General features: G+C 43.0%; 1 protein-coding gene, 1 non-coding gene and 1 pseudogene across 5 annotated transcripts; 1 reads left to right on the forward strand and 2 right to left on the reverse strand.

The window, feature by feature from the left end:
- Positions 1 to 1,087: 1,087 nt before the first annotated feature.
- Positions 1,088 to 1,161, reverse strand: TRNAE-UUC (transfer RNA glutamic acid (anticodon UUC)). The gene has a single exon. It is a non-coding gene; the product is annotated as a tRNA-Glu (tRNA).
- An 80-nt stretch (positions 1,162 to 1,241) lies between these two features.
- Positions 1,242 to 8,182, forward strand: LOC133916578 (uncharacterized; annotated as a pseudogene).
- On the reverse strand, positions 8,173 to 11,846 carry LOC133916577 (glucan endo-1,3-beta-glucosidase 7-like). 4 transcript variants are annotated; one of them, XM_062360313.1, is made up of 5 exons: positions 11,491 to 11,846; positions 11,213 to 11,334; positions 9,301 to 9,680; positions 8,570 to 9,199; positions 8,173 to 8,488 (listed from the first exon to the last, which is right to left on the reverse strand). In XM_062360313.1, the coding sequence occupies exons 2-5, from the start codon at positions 11,283 to 11,285 to the stop codon at positions 8,279 to 8,281; spliced, it is 1,293 nt and encodes a 430-aa protein (XP_062216297.1). In that variant the 5' UTR covers positions 11,286 to 11,334; positions 11,491 to 11,846; the 3' UTR covers positions 8,173 to 8,278. The 4 variants fall into 4 exon arrangements, with proteins under 4 accessions (XP_062216297.1, XP_062216295.1, XP_062216294.1 ...); XM_062360311.1 differs by having other exon boundaries at positions 11,407 to 11,846; XM_062360310.1 differs by having other exon boundaries at positions 11,213 to 11,846.
- Positions 11,847 to 19,952: the final 8,106 nt, after the last annotated feature.

The following is a 19,952-nucleotide window of genomic DNA, read 5'->3' on the forward strand; positions in this document are numbered from 1 at the left end:
TTTTGAAAAAGTCATTAAAAGTAAATTTTGACCATTAGTTTATCTTATAATATGTTGTCAATCGCTATAAAATTAACATCATATTAAAGTACTTTGAAATACAAATCTGGTGAAACAAATTTTATATACTAAACATACATATACTTTGACTAATTATCGGTCAAAACATAAAAGTTTGACTTTCGAAACAAAATACGTCTTATATTCTTGAACGGATGGAGTATTTCTTGGAGAATCATCAATAAAACTCAATCTAAAAATTTAGAAGCCCATCAAATGACACATTATTCCGTTACATTTATGTTGGTCTTTGATATCCTTTTGCCTTGTTATGGGGTTAGGATGGATAACATGCAAGAGTGAAATAGTTGGCTCCGTGATGTTCTTAATTTGGAATATGTAGGCAGTTAAGTTGGCATAATGATAGATGGTAACAATGTCGTCTAGTTGGACTAAGATCACATGATCAGAACTTGGTTTTTTTTTTTTAGAAATTGGAATTTGGAAGATTCCCAAGTGCTCCAGTTACTCTTGTTTTTCAGGGCACTGAAGTTGTACCAAGAAATGCAAGATCGCACACCTGTCAGCTATCTGGTGTGTTTATCAGCGATCTAAAGGTTCTAGTCAGGTTGTCATTTGGACTCAGTGGGCCCAATGAAGTGGCAATGAAGCTCGCTGTCAGATCAGATGACCCCGAAGTCAGTGATAAGATCCACGAGATTGTCGCCAGCAGCTAAAGCACAACATCCACGTCTCCTGTGCAAAAACAGAAATAGTGTAGAGCCCGTAGGTAGCCTTCACATATACCCGTTTGTGATAAAAATAGTGGTACTAAACTCTTGAAGCCTCGATGCTTACAGACGCCTAGTCGCCTCGTGCATATTCTCAGATAGTCCATTTTGTAACGCTCTGATTGGTGTACAGATAATTTCTGGACGTGCTTTGTCGCATCAATAGTATTGCTACACTGTTTGTAAGTTGTCAGTTGGGGACTACTGTGACTCTGAAGCTGTGAGCTTATGCTGGTGCGCGCACTTGCTACTAAAAATCTCAAAGTTCTGTAGCCTCAAACGGGAAAAAAAAAATATTCCATTGCCGGGATTTGAACCCGGGTCGTCTGGGTGAAAGCCAGATATCCTAACCGGACTAGACGACAATGGATTTGTGGTTGTTAATGCCTACTTTTACCTATTATATAATGAGTGTTGCCATTCGTTAACGAAACTTCGTTCCCAGTCTCTGTCTCTTCTCTCGCTTGCTCCACCGCTCCGCCCGCGCATTCCGTCGAACACCCCGTCCTCCTCTACCTCCATCTCCATCTCCGCCTACCCAATCCCCATCCCCTAAACCCTAGCCCTTCTCCCCGCGGGCGATGCGGAAGAGGTACCCTCTGCCGATGGCCTGCTGCTACCTCCGCGCCGCCGCCTTGCGGCACCTCCCGTCGCCGCTCGCCGTATTCAAGAAGGTAAATGTTATAAATCCCTTCCTCCTCTCATGCCGTGACAACTTGGGGATTAGGAGGGAGCGAGAAAATTTTGTGGGATGCCCGTTAGCCCTAGTAGCACCAGGAAATCCATGAGCCACTCTACTGGTCCTTGGATGGCATTGCCGTGGTTTAGTTGTACTCAACTTTCATCAATGTACAGCCGGAATTATATAGTTTCGTCTACTGTTAAGTTAAGGGCAACCGCATATTTACAGTTCCGTGGTCCCTTCGGGATTTTTATGTTTGCTCATAGTTGCATTGCGTATTGGATTGGCCAAGCGTTTTCTTTTTCCGCTTCGAAATGATAGTGATTCAAGGGGTTCGTCATCTTAATAATTTCAAGGATTCTAGCATCAATTAGTTATTGTTCTAAAATTTTCACTTTAATATCAGGGTTTTTTTGGAGCATTCAGTTTTGCCAATCACAGACTCGATCGAGAGTTTTCAACGACCATCAGTGCAGAGTACTCCACGGATTCCATTGTATCATGAAAGCATATCCTCAGGTATATTGGACGCATTGTCGAATCCCAGCGAGGGTGTCACTCGTGCTGACCCTTCAAAGAGTAGGATAATGCTTGTTGATGGAACATCTGTGATGTACAGATCTTATTACAAGATCTTAGGTTAGTGTTTTCCCCGTTTCTTCATTATTGCACCGCTTTGTTGATCTGTTTTGTTATTTTGTTTGCTTCCTGTTTCTTATAAGTAAATTTCTAAAGAGGAAACACCTTGATTTCTGTATTTAAATTTGTACCTTCATCAGTAAATGAAATGCTGGAACTAAATGTTGTTATGAAACTGTTGTCCTTAGTTTTATATGATGTTAAAGCCTTAAGGGTATAGAAGAATTAAGTAAAGCTTCATGGATGCAAAAGTATAGCAGGAAATAAATCAAACCTTCGCATGCCTAGACGTGCAAGTTTGACTTCATGTTCATAACATGGAAGCATTTCTCTCATGTCATTTACCCATAAGGTGTGCATTTCCTACGCAGGTTGACGGTTTAGCTGCTGGATTGCCTAGTCTAAGTTATGCATATCCATTATCTTGAAATCTTATCTTTCTGGTTGAACTCTGTTCTATGCTATTAAAAAAACATCTTGTCCTTCTGTAATTATGTTAGTATAGTCCTTTCAAAGTTATATACAATAAAACCGTCTTTAGCAAAACCACCTGAACTTCCTCCTCCATAAAATTGAAGTTCACCAAAAGCAACTGCTAATTCCAATCACAGTAAGATTGTTTTCTGCTACCTTTTTGTCTTCATCATAATTTTTTCTGCATTCTTCGCATGCTTTTTCACTGCTGGAATCTGCAACTCATGTATTTTTGTTTCCATGGGTGTAGCACAGCTGCAGCACGGCCAGTTGGAGCATGCTGATGGCAGTGGGGATTGGGTTTTAATGATATTCAAAGCCCTGTCCCTGGTAAGTAGGATTTTTCCGTAGCCAAGCAGTGTCCTTGATCCTAAGTAGCGCAAAAACTATGCTCCTTATATTTTATACATTTTTTGCAATATTATTTTCTAATTAATTTGTTGCCAATAGAGAAAATGGATTGTGCGTGCTAGTCCTGCCCACTCATGCTGTCTTTTAATGATGTTGTGGAATTGATCAAGCTTAACTGTCATAGTGAGAAAGGAATTACTTGCAACAGATATTGCTGACAGACACTTGTGTCGTATTTTACCAAGTCTATTGACATGGACGTAGATGGTCATTTAGATGAGCCATTGGGATTTCAGACTCACTGGCAAGACCAAAAGGAAAGTTTGCGCATAACTGCCTGTTTCAGGATTAAGATGTTTTGCTTGTTACATGTGTTTTTTTTTCAGTTAACATTAGTGTATATTTTACTTTGTACTTGACTACATAAAGTGTTTTTGTGGTTGCACATTTTTTAGTAGCAAAGTGCCAAACAACATATTAAGATTGTAGAAGTTTATTTTTTGCTTTGTTTGTTATTCATTGTTGTAATTCTGCTGAATCGTTTCTGCAGCTTCTTGACATGCTGGAATTCATTCCATCTCATGCTGTGGTATGTTTCAGTTCAGCGTAATTTCTACGGGCATCGTTTTCTGTTTGTCTTCTTGTAAGCCTTCCGACCCCTTATGAATTTGTTAACTCGTTTGCAGGTTGTGTTTGACCATGATGGTGAGTTGTGTCCATCAGATAATTCTCATCTTCATTGAGTATACATATTCTGATTGTATATAGTATCCTTTCAGTGATTCTTTTGTTGATCACTCTCTGCAGCACACACTTGCTGCATTTTCTCAATAAGCATTGGATTCTCATCATAATATGATGTTTACATTGTTCAACTTATTGAGCTAAAAATTGCACTACTCCAGCATCTTGATTTGCCGGAAGCTTTGGCTTGCTATCAAATTTCTTGTTACCATTCTTGAATGATTTTCATTCACTATATTGTTTTGACTAAATTCAAAATCAATACTTGTGTTCTCGTGGATTTTTGTGGGGCTAGTTCTCTCTCTCTCTCTCTCTCTCTCTCTCTCTCTCTCTCTCTCTCTCTCTCTCTTGTATTTCTTCTTTAAGGTGGACATCCTGGTATATTAGATTGTGAGATGAACCCAGCATCCTTGCTGCGCAAATTTAAAGTGATGCATTTCCTTCAAGTTCTTAGAGTAACAAATAAGTCGCCAAACTTTTCTTTTCAGGAGTTCCATATGGTCATTATACTGCCATGCCATCAAAAGAATGTCACATGGCAAAAGGTAAGAGTAAGATGCACTCAAGTAAGTTGATGGGACCATAGGAGAAGGTAATCTGTGGCTGTCATTAGCATCTAGGGGATGCATCTAAGATTTTAGGCTGATCCACAATCCACATATGGTGTGCCGGATGGCCTGGAGCCCTTGACTTCTTGCACATAAGCCGTGTTTTGACATACTCCACTCCTTGGCCAAGAAAGTGTTAGGCACAGTAGCAAGTAGGAACGATATGATACAAGTTTGATAAAGCAGTATTTGAATACTGCATCTTACCATTGCAGCATCACCAACTTTTACTTTTTAAGACTTTTACAGCGCTTAGTTTCTTGTTTCTGATTCTCTTTACAAATTGTCCCATTCTCTACTAATAGACTGATAGTTAAACACAGAGTAGTATATTGGGAGCAAGAACATATGAGGGCATCTCCAATGCTCCAAGATGGCAAGTGCTTAGAGATAGTTTGTTTACACATTGGAATGTGAACATGTCAGCACCAATGCTTGCATGAGATAATGTTAGCCTCTGCGGATTTTTAACTACTTATCAGAAGATGCCATTGCTTTTGGAGGGTTGGGTGCCAATTGAGTGTTTTCAGTTGCAACTGTTGTCTCTTGTTTCCTCTTATGTCTTTTAACCTATAAAAATCTCTACTACTTAAAAAATACGTAGTGATTCTCGCACCAGGCAGGACGTCCTGCCTCTAGTCTTGCAGACTACCCCTAAACTTCGCAGAAATTACCCACCTCATGCCACTCAATCTCTACTACTCCGCTCGCATGTGTTTCGCTCCCGGAAATCCTGCTCTAGCATTTCGCCTCTGGCTCGCGCGCCCGCTTGCTCAGCGCGCTGCGCGCCATGCACGTCGGCCGCCTCCCACAGCTCCTGGCTGACACCCGCACATGGGCGGGCCCAATGAATAGTATAATATCATTCTTTTTTTCCCTTAGGAATGACCTTTCAACATATGTTGTATCCTGCTTACAAGAGCAACCGCACCCCAACACCTGACACCATTGTCCAGGGCATGCAATACTTGAAGGCATCCATTAAGGCAATGTGAATCAAAGTAATTGAGGTAAAAATGATCAGTTGTCCATTTTATTACAATCTGGATAGAGATTCAGCGTATTTCGAGAATGCGCAAGAGAGCTGCACATTTCTGAATTGGAGGAGCTGTTGATATTTGGCATTGTTAAATGATTGATGCAGGTTCCAGGTGTTGAAGCTGATGATGTCATTGGCACCCTGGCTGTCAACAGTGTGTCGGCAGGTTACAAGGTAAATAATTGTGCCATGGATCCTTTTTCAACTATTGTATCCATCAACTGTTCGTAAAACTTTTTTTATGAATTTCGTCGGTAACTCATGAGTCGGTCTCCAATACTTCTGTGTTCTGTTACTCATCATTGATATGCTTAGAATTGCTTCTTCTATTTGAAACTTGAAATCTCAAAAATAATTGAATAGAAAATTCACACAGCGATCGGAACTGGACCAGTCCCCCTAGACACACCCCACAGAACACAACAGGTGTATACGCACAAGATATCTTCTCATGTACTCTGATCTTTATCTATGACTGGTACATTTGTGTCTTAAAATGCCTGTCTTCTAAAGGTACGAATTGTCTCACCTGATAAAGATTTCTTCCAAATTTATCACCTTCTTTGCGTTTGCTGAGGATTGTTCCACGCGGTTCAGGGTCAGTTTAAATGTTTTGTTACATTTCTTAAGTGTGTAACTGAACGATTCAAATAATTAATTTAATGATTTGGACCAGCTGGATGATTTCATTTGGAGTTGAAGACTTCGTCAAGAGATATGGAGCACTGAAACCCTCACAGTTTGTTGATGTTGCACTTCCAGGAGACAAAGCTGACAATATACCAGGTAGTCTTCTGTTACAGTTTTGTCCTATTATGTGTACCTTTTTCTAGCATTCGATATCGTTTTCCCTTATTATTATTGTTTCTCACATTTGTTTATAAAAAATTGAAGAGTATGAGTAAGAAGGAAAGGGTAACTAGATATAACCTGCTTTTGGTTTGGTTGGTTGGTTTGTTGCATGTCCTTGGCCTATAGTCTTTTCTGATTGCTATTTTCTTACAGACAAGCAGATTTCATTTCTCTTTTGCTTGAAGCTAGGCAACCAAGCACAGCAGTTAGCTATTGCCATCTAAAAATACTGCCTTCTTGTGCTTGACTACCTTTGTTTTTGTAGTCTAGTATCATCATTTCAGCTCTAAAATTAACTGAAACTGAGAATCCCACACAATGAAGAGAAGTAACTGTAAAAAGTCAATGTTAAGGTAGTAGAAAACTTGAAAGCAAATACAGACGTTCAGCATCTTGCGCTCTTTACGGTAAATATTTTTTTCCAGAGAAAATGGTAATTTCATGGTCTTCTAGAAATATTCTTTTGTGCTTCTTCTCCTTGTTTAGTTATTGGTTCATTTAGTTTTTCATCGTTCCTTGCCTCTGCATATCTCTGATAAAAAATTATCTTTGTTGGAACCTATTGACTGTGAGATGCTTAGGACGTGACTGCAAACAATTTCTTTTGCAGGAGTTGAAGTGATTGGAGATGTTAATGCAGTAAAGCTGATAACTAAGTTCGGTATGTCTAAAAAAACTTTGCACTCTGGAAGACAAATTAAATCCGGATCAATTAGTTTAAGATTTGTATGCTTAGCATATTCTCTTTTAGATTTTAGCTTGGTGCAAACTGATTGATCTAAGTACACATGCTGATAGAATAAAGGATGTCTTGCATACACACCAAAGTGATCATCTCAAGACGTTTCAAAAGCATAGCAATGATGTTATTTTATTGAAAATTCTAAATAGGTTCCTTGGAGAAGAATCTACTGAAATCTGTGGATGAAATTGAGGACGAACGAATTAAACAGGTAATGTGGACCATTCTCAATCTTGTACATGATAACTCCCCTCCCTTTTCTGCATGTATCAGCATGCACATGTGTCTGTGCACAGGAACTCCAGCAATGCTGACATGACGCCTTTGACCTTTGTTGCAATGGAATTGGAATATCATTTGAGTTATTACACTTAAAATTAATCTGGCGTCTTCTTCATTATTCACATCATTGTTCGCTTGTCATATAGATTATATTTTGGTTTATCAAATGACATCGATGAACTGAGTTTAATGTGGTTCATTACAGGCTTGGATACGTCATTCAGAACAGGCAATCCTTTGCAAAAACCTGGTATTCTTTTATTGATGTTTCTGTAAAAAATTCTTGCTTTCTATTTGTTAATAAATCATTGATGAACCAAACTCTCTTGTTGTCTTGTAGGCCACATTGGTTCTGATCTTCCTCCTTATATGGTTCCTTTCAAGACAGCCGACATTGTATTTCAGAAGCCACAGGTGACTTAAAATTTAGCATCATTTATTTTTTGAAAAATAACTACATCTAAATTGTGCTCATTTTATGCTACACCTTCCTACGTACACTTAAATTCCTGTGACATACTGCTTCAGGATGATGGGTCCAAATTCGTAAAACTCTTACGAGCTTTGGAAGCATACGCAGAAGGCTCCTCAGCAGACCCAATCAGCAGAAAAGCAGCCTATCTTAGGAACAAACTTAAATCATGATAATGCCGATGTTTCCAGCTGCGATTAGAAAGGAATGTTCCCAAGGTTAAAAGTTTGGATTAGAAGATTGGAAGCCTGGTGCCATTATGGTGCCAAAATATTGATGCCATGGCATGCTTCTACGTACTGGCATATTATGGTGAGCTGAAGCGCACAACTAGAAGGTGCCACCTGCTTAGACAGACTGCGCAATTGTTCATACCACGAAACTAATTATAGTTAGCTCTGTAGATAAAAGCACGAGTTCGCTCATGTAACTTTTATATCTTTTGAACTTCCAAAGTGGCGCAGGTCAACTGGCTCAACATTCGACTATGTGCAGCTTTTGCAAAATCTTATCTGGTGCTGAATTCATATGCACAACTGTAGCGAGTGGGTCACAAAAGCCTGTGCTCGTTTCGTTTAGCCGATGACATACAGACACTGTAACTACTTGCCGGCAACCATTGCCAGGCACAGGAAAACACCAAACCAAACAAGGCGCCAAGTGCCGTCGTCAGCTCGCCGCGACACGGCGCCGGCCTGGAGGTAGCACGAGCTGCTCTGCTGCGCCTGTTGGCCTTGCGTGCTGCCCGGCACGCCTGCCGTCGTCACACAGAACCCCGTCGGCGTGGCCCCTTTGCTCGGCTGCGGCGTGCCCTGCAAAGTCGATAGCATCAGTAACGCCCACTCCATCTATCGAAAAGGCAGCGGAACTGGCGAGCACTAATCGCGAAGCACCTGTGCCGGAGTTGGAGTTAGACTGGTCGGGGCTGCCGTGCTGCCACCTTTCGCGAGGCCGATGTCGTAGTTCGCCGTCAGGTCAGTCTGGTACAGCCCGAACGACCGCTCTGACGCCGGCCCGGGCTTGAGGTCCTCGTCGTAGAGCGCGAAGATGTACGTGTCCACCGACTTGCCGGGCGTCCGCGGCGTGCCGACCTGCGACTTGAGGTGAGCCACGAGGTTGCCGTTGTACGCCTTGGCGTTGTCCACCGTGGCGCCGGCCTCGTCGGCGTCCCCCTTGTACGGCCACCCGGTCTCGGCGATGACGATTTCCACGTCGCTGTAACCCTTGGCGTCCAGCGCCGCGCGGATGGCGTCCAGCTGCGCGTCGAACATGTTCATGTAGGTGAGCCCGGACACGGCGTCGACACGGCCCGGGTTGGGCTGGAACAGGCAGAACGCCAGCGTCTCGGGCCGCGTGTCGGAGGTGTACGCGAAGTACGGGTACGGGTTGATCATGAACGGCGCGCCGTGCTGGTGCAGGAAGTCCAGTACCGGGTCGAGGCTGCCGGCGAGCTCCGTGTGGAACGCGCCGGAGGACGGCGGGTCCGACGACGCGAGCACGGCCATGGAGTGCACGGTGGAGATCTGTTCGTTGCAAACTTGACTTGCTCAAGAACCATACGGCCAACCATGCATTTTACGTTAATTAGGCATTGATCACATGTGACGAGAAGATCGATACGTGCCTTGGTGGTTGAGCCGGTGGGGAGCGCGGCGAGGAGGTTCTGCATGGCGGGGAGGAGCTGGGGCGCGAGGGTGGGGTCGCCGGAGTTGAGCAGCTCGTTGCCGACGGAGATGGCGGAGACGGGCACCGTGGTGGGGATGTTGGCGGCGGCCCAGGACGCTGCGGCGGCCGGGGAGGAGGCGAGGTTCGGGACGTCGCCGTTGGGGACGCCGAGGAGGATGGAGATGTTGGAGCCCGCGAGCGCGGCGACGAGGCCCGGCTGGGGCTCGTAGAGTCGGAGCTTGCCGAAGGACGTCGACATGAGGAGGCTGGCCGTCGACGCCGGCGGCGGGAGGTTGTCGGCGATCGTCCCGTAGTTGACGCCGATGAACGACTGCGACGCTGTTGATAGTGAATTGCATGAGAAGTCGAAGTTACGGTGCACATGCAGTTCATTTCTTGGTTATTTTACACGATATCAATTCACACACACACACAAAAAACTTACATTGGACCTGCAAAACTGATGATGACACGAATCGGAATTTTTAAGTTTCAGAGAAAAAGAATCAGGTTCTGGAATAGGCCAAATGAAAGAGAGCCCATTTGATGCGGGTTCGGTCGCATGCAAATGTACCTCGGGAGCTGTCGTTAGATAGCAATGGTAGCAACGCACCGTTGTACAGCCTTGGCCTCTTTGGCCACTATCATCTGTCATTCACTCATGCCGGTGCATTTGATAATTTGGCGATTGGAATGCTCCTGCTAGATTCCTTGACCAACTGGTTGGTAGACTGACTCAGTGTGCGAGTCATTGGTCAAAGTCGCCTCATGCGAATTTTTATTTGAGCATGACCCATGCTTGAGCAAGGAACAATTCGTGTGAAGTTGCTTACGAGTCACTCATACTCGTCCTTTTTTTAAGCAAATTTGTTTCCTCTAACACAGTACTAATGAACAGGGGAAATCCAGACTGTTATATCCGATATAACACAGTATTTTATTTTTAATTTTGTTTGAATTTTATTTAAAATTTATTTGAATTTGTTTGAATTTTGGCCCGGTATATCCAATAAATCATGTTTATTGGTGACCTCGAGTTAATTTTTAAATTTACCGGTAAAAAAACGATTATAATGAACACTTGGGCATGCTGCTCTGTTCTGCTGCGTACGTCAATCCGTTAGAATCATGCATGGGCCTGATAACAACGTGTCTCCAATTTGACATAGTTTGATTTTGTGTAGTTCAGCGTCGCCTTTGAGAGCAGCTCCTACTTAATTCCTTTCTTTATCTAGACGTTGGGACTATGACTATGGCTGAATCGACGAGTGTGAAAATTCCATGGGTGCCTTTCCGGGAAGGCATCTTCGGTCTTTTATTTCCCCTCAATCGACTCAGGGGCTTTAGAGCTCAATCAAACCACAGTGAAAGAGAAATTATCTCCACGGCTTTTTTTTCTCTATTAATTGTTGGAGAAATTTCATTCTAATGGGGAGCAAAAGTAAGATCTCAGCAAATCCGTCCCGCCTTTAGATTAGCGGAAATCGTGCCATCAATCACCATCGAGCTAGCTGTTTGATTAGAGGATCTATTCTCAAGAGGAATGAAAAACACGGCACCGAAATGATGATTCGATGATGTTATTCTGTACGCCATGTTGTTATCCCTTTTCTAACCAGCTCTTGTGGCCTAAACAATCAAGGTCTGAACGCTGGCACGAACTAACTAAATGCAAGTTTAATCCTGGTTGTAAAGAAAAGCAAGAAAGGAATCCTAAACTTCGGGAGTCGATAAGAACTGACGAAACAGTTAGAAGAGGAGGACGCATTAAACATATTCGACATGTAATTGCAAAAGAGAGGAAGGAACAACTCTGAAGAACATACAGTATGCTGTAGTAATTAGCTGGGAGAAAAGTGACATGAACTCACTCGCCAAATGGAAGAGGAGGGTTTGTAGGAGCCCAAGGATCGTAGCAAAATCCAGCCACCTCTTGATCTCCATGCTAGCACTGCAATCGCCTAATGCTTTCTCCAATGGCTACCTTGTGGTGCTGAAACGCGAGGAGGAAGACGAAGGAGCTCAGGAAAGAAAGGAAGGCGAGGGGCAGGGACGGGGGACGCACGCAAGGACTCGAGTCGTCGCTGGCTGGCCGCGGCCTTTTCCCCTCGTGTCCTGCGTAAAGAAGACAAAGCGCGCGAGGCGACACCGTGGGCGCGGGCGGCAGGACGAGAGGCGTTCGTTGTATGTGTGCAGCAGAAGCTGGTCGCCGTCTGCTATGCTTCTTCTGTGCGTATCTGATGAATCTCTCTGCCTGCACGAGCTGTTGTTACACCTCGCTGGTCTCCATGCCTAGAGTCTTTTATACAGGGGCGGATCCGAAGGGGTCCGGGGGGCTTCAGCCCCCTCCTACTGTTTTGGCAGTCAGTGAAAGCCCCCTGATCTTCTTCCAATATTTTTTTCCTGTCATGGACCAAAAAGAGAAAGAAGAAAAGATTGAGAAAAAAGAGTAAAATAAAGAAGTGGATGAGCCTTCTATAGTTTTACTTGGCTTCTCTGTATCTGTCACTGCTTTTATAGGTGCTCAGTAGAAGTAAGTAAGAATGGTTTGCTTCAGGTGTAATGTAATGTTCCTGGCTGCTGGCTGGATCAGATCAGCTGGATTGGCAAAAGGCAGGGATCGATGAGAGGAAAATGGAACCGAACGACGGCGATTGCTTGCACCGGAGATCACTTTGGTTTCGCTGAATTTATGGCGGTTCCAGGAATTACATCCCGGAGGATGTGGCTGTGCACCTGCGCCCTGTGCCTGTCTCGTCGAAATTAGCAGGCTCGTGAAGTCGTGATGATGGGTTTTTTTTTAATGATGATGGGATTTTGCTCCCTCAAGTCTCCCCTGTCAGCCTCTTCCAAGTTTCTGAGTTATGTCGTGCCCTCTGCCAGAGGATTACGTTGTGGCGCGCGAGCAGCCACACGGGTAGTAATCGCGCTAATCAATACATCACGTGTACTCCAATAATCTTAATCATTTTTTGTGTTTGATTCTGATTATAGATTTTAGCTATAAAAACAAAAACAAACGTGTAGCTCTAGTATTATATTAAGGTTCTGTTTGTTTGGGCTTCTGTTTCTGGAGAAGCCTGCTTCTGACTTCGGGAGAAGAGGGGTTGCTTCTACAGAAGTAGTGATCTGTTTGGCAACCCTGCTTTTGGATGCTATGGATGATGGCTTTTGAGCTAAAATATATCTTATGTCCTTAGTTGTTTGAAGTGAATTTGTTTAGGTTGTACAAACTATTATTAAAATTTGATAGAAAATAAACTTGTGAGCTTCTATAATATATGAATGGTTGTAGTTACAATCCATTTGGAGTTTAAAATTTGTCTCTCAAGTGTATTTGTGATCTTGTCGACGATTCTTCTTTGGTTTTGCTCTCCAGGATGGATGAAAATTTGCTAATAAATCTTGGTTGTAAATGAATGAATTAGTTTCATGTTGGTATTTGTCGAGGGTACATACCAGTGCATGCTTTTGAATTATCCAAACATGCTTCCTGGTTGCTACTTGCATACTTCATTCTAAAACAAGTACCAGTGCATGCTTTTGAATTATCAAAATATGCTTCCTGGTTGCTACTTGCATACTTCATTCTAAAACAAGGTGTCATTTTTCCGAACCATTTCATGTCAGCAAGTAGAAAACTCTTGAAATTTTTTCTATTCTTTTTTAGCATCATGTATTCACAGAGGCAACCATTTTCGAGTCAAGAAATGTGTATGATATAACCATGGAACACATATATGAATGTCATGTCATTGAGTATATATATTTCAAGAGTTCAGGATCCAATTAGCAAAAATACAAATTCAGATTAGCAGAGAGTTTGATGTATGGGATAAAGGTAGTTAAGAAACACTTGGATAAATGGGATGTTGATCGAAAGGACTGACTACATGCTCCAGTTGGTACAAAATACAAATTCTGCTCGCTGAACACATGGCATCCATTAGCAAAATAAAGATCTATGCTTGAAGTAGAATTTTGATATGACCACAACAATTTACCACACAAAATGAAGCTTTTGCTACTTCTTGACCTGCAAAGGCACACGAAACCACATGATCAGTAAAAAGAGATCCATAGCAATTCTTCCAAAATAAACTAAATAGACATAGAAGTACTACTAGGAAAGAGATCAAGAGTAAGACAAAAGAAATGAACTATCTGGCCACTACACAATTTCAGCCTCCACACGGTTATCTCGCTTTACATAAGCACAGGTAACACAGTTAAACTAGATCAGAAGAAATAACCAAAAGATTACCTGAGCATCATGAAAGTTCAAAAGTACAAAAGGATGACACAGATTATAATTTGTAGTCTATCCTCTCATGCTCATCAAAGCATTAGTAATATTGTCACGAAAGGTGTTCATGTCGCTCTCTTCATATCCTAGTGCACTAGTGCTCTCTTCATGTCCTAGTGCACTAGTGGTATCATCATGTTGAGATGATGATGCTTGACCAACATTTGGAATGTAATCTTCATCTTGATCGCATCTCTCAAATAGATTATCTTGCAAATGACTTTCTCGAATGGAGTTGTGAAGGGCTATACATGCAATGATAAATTTTTTATTGCTTTCACATTGGATAACTTAGCAAGTGAAGAAGTATTCTCCATTTCATCTTGAGAACACCAAATGATCTCTCTATCACGTTGCGAAGGGATGAATGCAAATGGTTGAATACTTCTTTCTTACCCCTAGGGCCCAGGCCCTGTCGAAACTCCGCTAAATGGTACGTCTCGCCTTTGTATGGAAATAGGAAACCTTCCGATTAGGATAGCCTGAATCAACAAGGTAATACTTTCCTAAACATATAACACATACGTCAGCAATAGGAACTAGATGATGAAAATAAAAATAATTTAGAGGTAATGTTGATACCCTCAGGAAGAAATGGAAATTTATCACCATAGTTGTTTAATATTTCATTAAACACCCTTGTATCATGCACAGAATCCGGCTATCCAGAAACAACAAAAGTGAATCTCATATCGAAGTCACATACAGCCAGCACATTCTGAGTAGTATATCGATATCATCCAACATGTGCAACCGTCTCAGTACAAGGCACAACAACGGGAATATGAGTACCATCTATTGCTCCAATACAATCATTAAAGTGAGGTGAGAAACGAGGATCTTCAAGCCTATAATGCACTGCAACAAACTCAGAATCTCTTGGTTTGATAATATCCGCAGCTAGATTGTTCAAACAATTCAACACATGTGTCAACTTTCTACTGATAGTCTCACTAGACCTCTCAAACCAATTCTCAACTTGGCTAAAAGATTGTGGACCACCACAAATCCATAAAAACATGGCCAAACATTCGATAGAGGTCATACCTTTAGTTGACTTCAGTCTATAATTTGACATCAATGTATCATACAAACTATCAAACACTGGTCTAGTCATCCTAAGCATCTTGTAACAAGCTCTAGGTCGATTCAAAGTTTTGATGACTGTCGGTGGATGAACACCGCAAGTATGGATCCTGAAGGACCCCCTTTGAGATTCGGCCAGGGGGCTGGTTCTAGAACTACCTCGTACGTGGGGTTAATGCGAGTGTATAGGAGTTAGGCGGGATGGATCGTCGTCAGCTAGTGGAAAAGAATGCACCAAGGGTTTATACAGGTTCAGGCCGCACGGATGCGTAATACCCTACTCATGTGTGTCTGTATGTTATTAATGCTCTTCGGATGTCTCTATGTCTCTTGTATCTCGATTGGATCTCTAGCTCTCTTGTTTTTCTCTGTGTTACAAGGTTTGGGGCCTATCTTTCGACTGTCTAAAGTCTTGAGCTTCCTTTTTTCTGTCTCTAGCTTTTGTTGTTCTATCGGCTGTCTTGGCCCTAAGGAGAGAGAGAGTGAGCGAGAGCCCCTTTCTACGAAGTGCTCCCCCTTTTATCTACCGGGGGGGAGGCCCTCCAGGGGGTGCCCAAAACAAAGGCACAAGTTCCCGCAAACAATAAATGGAAAATAACCATCATGAGTCTACAGTTGGTGTTACAGAGGGTTGAAAATACATCCTTCGGACGGTCCCATCAGTCTTCACGTCCCAACTTTAGCAGGCGCAGGGGCGCCCACCGGCCAGCCTCTGAGTACTCTCTCATGCTCGTCTGGTCAGAGTAGGTCTGACACGGTCTGATGCAACAGGGCGATAGGCGATAAGCCTCAAGCCCATCGAAGATATCTTCAAGCCGTCTTTCTTTATGGGCCCCGCGAGGGGACATGCGATGGGACCCACCGCATTAATTGTGCTCACGCCTTCCTGCCAGGCGGTGGCAAGGACTGACGTATTCAGTACGACGGGCGTGGGGGAGAGTGGTTGGATGTGACCGTCCATGCCCCCCCCCCCATTAAATGCAGCATCGGCCCTCCCACCGACCGACACCTCATCGTGGAGTCCCTGCGAGGTCCACCAGCATGGGGCTTGCCGGGTGCTCGGGGCTCTCTGGGTGATCGGGGACCAACTGCTCTTGGCCCCAAGCGCCCACTCCCGGACCTGGCTTTTCTCGGGTCCTCTGGGCACTCTGGGTACTCGGGGACCATTTGTTCTCGGCCTCGAACGCCCACTCCCGGACTTGGCTTCCTTCGGGTCCTCGGGGCACTCCGGGTACTCGGGGACCATTTGTTCTTGGCCCCGAGCGCCCACTCCCGGACCTGGCTTCCTTCGGGTCCTTGGGGCACTCCGAGTACTCGGGGACCAACTGGTCTTGGCGCCGAGTACCCCCTCCCAGACCTGGCTTCCCTCAGGCCCTCGGGGACCCCTCAGGGAAGGTGGTCCCCGAGGGAAGGTGCCACGTGGCACTGCGCTGTCCTGGCCTCGGGACTCGGAGACCCCCGGATCTCATTTCACTGACAATGACCCAATCATATCCAGTCACATCATGTTGTCTCCTAGCTGCCTTCTTTAAGAAAGTTTCATCATAGTATAGAGCAAAAACATTTGTTGCATCTACAACCAACTTTCTCCTCTTCAATGCAATATCCAATTTTTTAGCATAGGCATCATCACTTGAATTGTCACAGTCACTTGAACTCATTTACGAAGCAATAGATAGCATCAGATAATGGCCAAATTTTGAAGGAGTAATAAACAGGCAAGTCTCATACCACATTATTACAAGTCTCATGCAACATCACACATAAATATCCAAGTCTAATGCAACATAACACATAAATATCCAAGTATCATGCAACATCACACATAAATAATCAAGTCTCATGTAACATCACACATACATACCCAAGTCCAATGCAACATAACACATAAATATCCAAGTCTCATGCAACATCACACATAACAGTCAAGTCTCATATCACATTATTACATAAAAGTTGAAGTTCTAGAAATAAGACATCAATATAAATAGGATACTTAATAACAAGATAAACTACTTCTTCCTTTCCTCATAGCATCTCTTGAGCCAATTGAGCCTCCCTTCATTTGTCTCAAAAGTGAGGAACATTTCACGATTTTCAGCTTTCACAAACAGTTTTGTAGCCATAAAATGCTCATCACTCCCTTCAACTGCTCCAGCTTCTTTTGCCAAATTCATCACCTCTCTAATTGCCTGACGAGTGTAGTCACCAGTCAATGCTTTCGAGGTTACAGAGTTGGAGCTAATGACATCATCCACAATGCGTGTTATGACCCTAACCATAGGATTCTTCCCCTTCTTTGGGCTATTCTTCCTTGGGCTACTAGATTTTCCCTTCCGCTTGAGCTGCTTCCTAGCAGCCATCATGGGTGTAATATCTTCCTCCATGCCTTCCGCATCCTTGTCATCATCATCATCGACATTTATGTGGCTGCCAGTATTTCCCTCTGTGCCTTCTTCACCAGGGATGCATGCAGACAGACCCGATACATGACTCCTCTCAAATATAAACTCCAATTCTCTGAGGTTATTTGGTGGACCATAACACAATGCCTTCTTCTCTCTCTGATTTTGTCCGTGGACAATGAAAAAAATTAGTACAACGTGATAGTATGATAAATTGAAATGTATACACACAATGCTATCCAATATCTAACCTTAGTGACCTCTTCCCAAAATTCTGGACTTGCTGATACTGTCCCTAATTCTGCATTCCACCCAAGCCCAATCTTGTTCAAGAGTGATTTTCAAAAAGTGTACAAGATCTTTAGGTTGTCCCAACGGTTTTTGAGTTGCTTTTGAGTGTAATTCCTCCCTGTTTGAGCCAAAAACTTCTGACCCAAGCTCTAATAACCTCTTGCATTCAACCCACCAAGAGGTCTATTACCAGCCTGGATCTCCTCAACAACAAGCTTGCAAAAAATTATGGTAACATAGGGATCCCAATCTGCTTTTGCTACACCCTTCTCCTTCTTATCCATCTAAATTTCTCAAATTAAATTAATTGTACCAAATAGAGCATGGAAGAAACAATCTCACGGAAATAAAAACATGATAGGAATTAAACAATGAGTCAATGGTAGGAATTAAACAATGAGTCAATTCACAGTAGAAAAAGTAGGCATTCACTTCATAAAGCTGATAACTGTAAATATCTAGAGAAGAGGACACCCCTGATAAATCAAAAGACATGACAAAAATTGGACAGGATCAATTTAACTGAAGCAATTATTTGAAAAGTAACAAGTATACCTAAGGAGCCTTTGTCATCCAATTAAATTCAGTTTTTGCCATACATCTCACAAATCCAACAAAAAAGCAACCTATTGCTCAAATTAAAACACAGAAAAGTGGGAAACGGGGGAAGAAATGAGGTTACTTGGGAGTTGGGACCACTTATGTACAATGCGTTAGTTGTAAAAATTTGTGAGAGGTGAATGATGCATTCTAAAAATTTCAAAGAAAAAAGAAAATCGTATAGATGCAGCACAATCCACAATCTCATGTTGCACAATCCACAATATCTTGTTGCAAAATCATGCCAAATTTATGGTCAAGCTCATAGATGTAGCACACTGCATTATGCACTAACCCACTATTCTGATGTAGTGTTTGTCTCCTTTTTCTGATTCACTACAAGAACCATGAATTGAACATAACAAATCTGCACATGTTCACAACAGTATATGGTCCTTTAGCTCACAATGTGTTTGACAAGGAGTTCAGCTAACCTAAACAAGCACAAAGAACACCAAGATCTTTTCAATTGTTGTAGGATCCACGTCCTGGAGGCATTACAACAAACACATGATAGGGGAGGTTTGGCTCACCTCTGTGTCAGGCAAGTCGGGGTCGTCCTCGGGCTGGTGGAGCTCGACTGTCGTGGGGAGGTAGGCAGCGGAGGGCACGTCGGGGCGTTAGGCTTGTCGTCGTCAGGAGGTCTCAGCGGTGGCGGCGTGGTGGAGTTCGGGGTGTTAGGCTCCTCGGCGGCGGTGGGAGAGCTCTGATGTGGTGTCACGGGCAAGGGGAACAAGCTCTGAGGGCAGCGGCGGCGGCGGGTTCAAAACCCTAGTCGCCTCGTCAGTCGCCTCGACAGCTCGGGATGAAACGATTTGGAGGAGGCAACTCAAATGGTCGAAAAGAGGACTGGCGGATGTATTTATGGGATGGCAAAGGCGGGTAATTTCTCGTGAACTCTTGGGGTACTCTTGTTTCCTCAGCCCGCAGAAGCAAGTTCCACCCGCAAAAGCACGTTCCACCCCGGCTTGTTGGCTTCTAGCTTTTGTAGTGTTAGCGGGAGGATATGGCTTTTGTGAAGCTCGGTGCAGAAGCGAGCACTTTGTTTGAGCTTCTCGCTTTTGAATGTGAGAAGCTGTGGAGAAACTCAAACAAACACGTCCTAAGATAGACAGCTAGGTATGGATAAATTCAAAAGAGGAACAACAAGGGCATATACCCCTATTTAAATTCTTGTTTTTAGATCGTGGTGCAGTTTGCATATCGATTATGCAATTCAATTTTTAATAATTCAACCTTCAGCTTTTAATAATTTAGCAATCTGTTTTTCACCAGTTTATACAGATTATGCAATTCAACTTTTATCATTTAATTTCTTATAATTAATAATCTATCAACTATTTTTATAATCTCTAGCTAAAACAAATAGATCTTTAATAGATTTATGTTTTTTTATAAAATTATAAAAGCCTAATAACTAATGTTACCCCGCTCAATTTTGGACTGACAGCTAGGAAGACTGCCTCCACATACACCTACGCCATGCAGAACGAGCAAACACTAGAGTCAAATGCACGAGTGCGCACGCGAAACAAGGAGCCGTACGTTCCTAGGCAAATTCCGGTGCTGTCGTGGACGCGACATCCGAGGCAAACACAGGGATCTCACAACGCTTCCAGTTTACTGATAGATCAAATGATCAATGCTTTCGTTCGTTGGAAAATGCTAGGAGGGAACTTATGTTTTATGGAGCACCAATCCTCATCTCTCATATTAAGTGCAGATGTTTGGAATGCAAAAATATTTGTTTACACAAAACACTATAATTTCTTCAGGGATCTTACACGCTCTAAATGGACCTTATCAAGCAAGACCCCCAGTAATTAGCAACTACTTACATATTTTACATATCTGAAAATATCGGTGACGTTCTATGAGAGGATGACGTTCTAAGGGAAGATGAATTAAGACACTTAGAGAAAT

Source organism: Phragmites australis, chromosome 4 (genome assembly GCF_958298935.1).
Source record: "Phragmites australis chromosome 4, lpPhrAust1.1, whole genome shotgun sequence".
Lineage (NCBI taxonomy): Eukaryota > Viridiplantae > Streptophyta > Magnoliopsida > Poales > Poaceae > Phragmites > Phragmites australis.

What these genes read in the sequence shown, in the direction of transcription:
- LOC133916577 (XM_062360313.1), bottom strand. Translation starts at nt 11,285, where the DNA reads ATGGAGATCAAGAGGTGGCTGGATTTTGCTACGATCCTTGGGCTCCTA. An exon ending in CCACCGGCTCAACCACCAAG is followed by an intron (nt 9,200 to 9,300) that starts GCACGTATCGAT and finishes TGCAACGAACAG; the next exon opens with ATCTCCACCGTGCACTCCAT. An exon ending in TAACTCCAACTCCGGCACAG is followed by an intron (nt 8,489 to 8,569) that starts GTGCTTCGCGAT and finishes TCGACTTTGCAG; the next exon opens with GGCACGCCGCAGCCGAGCAA.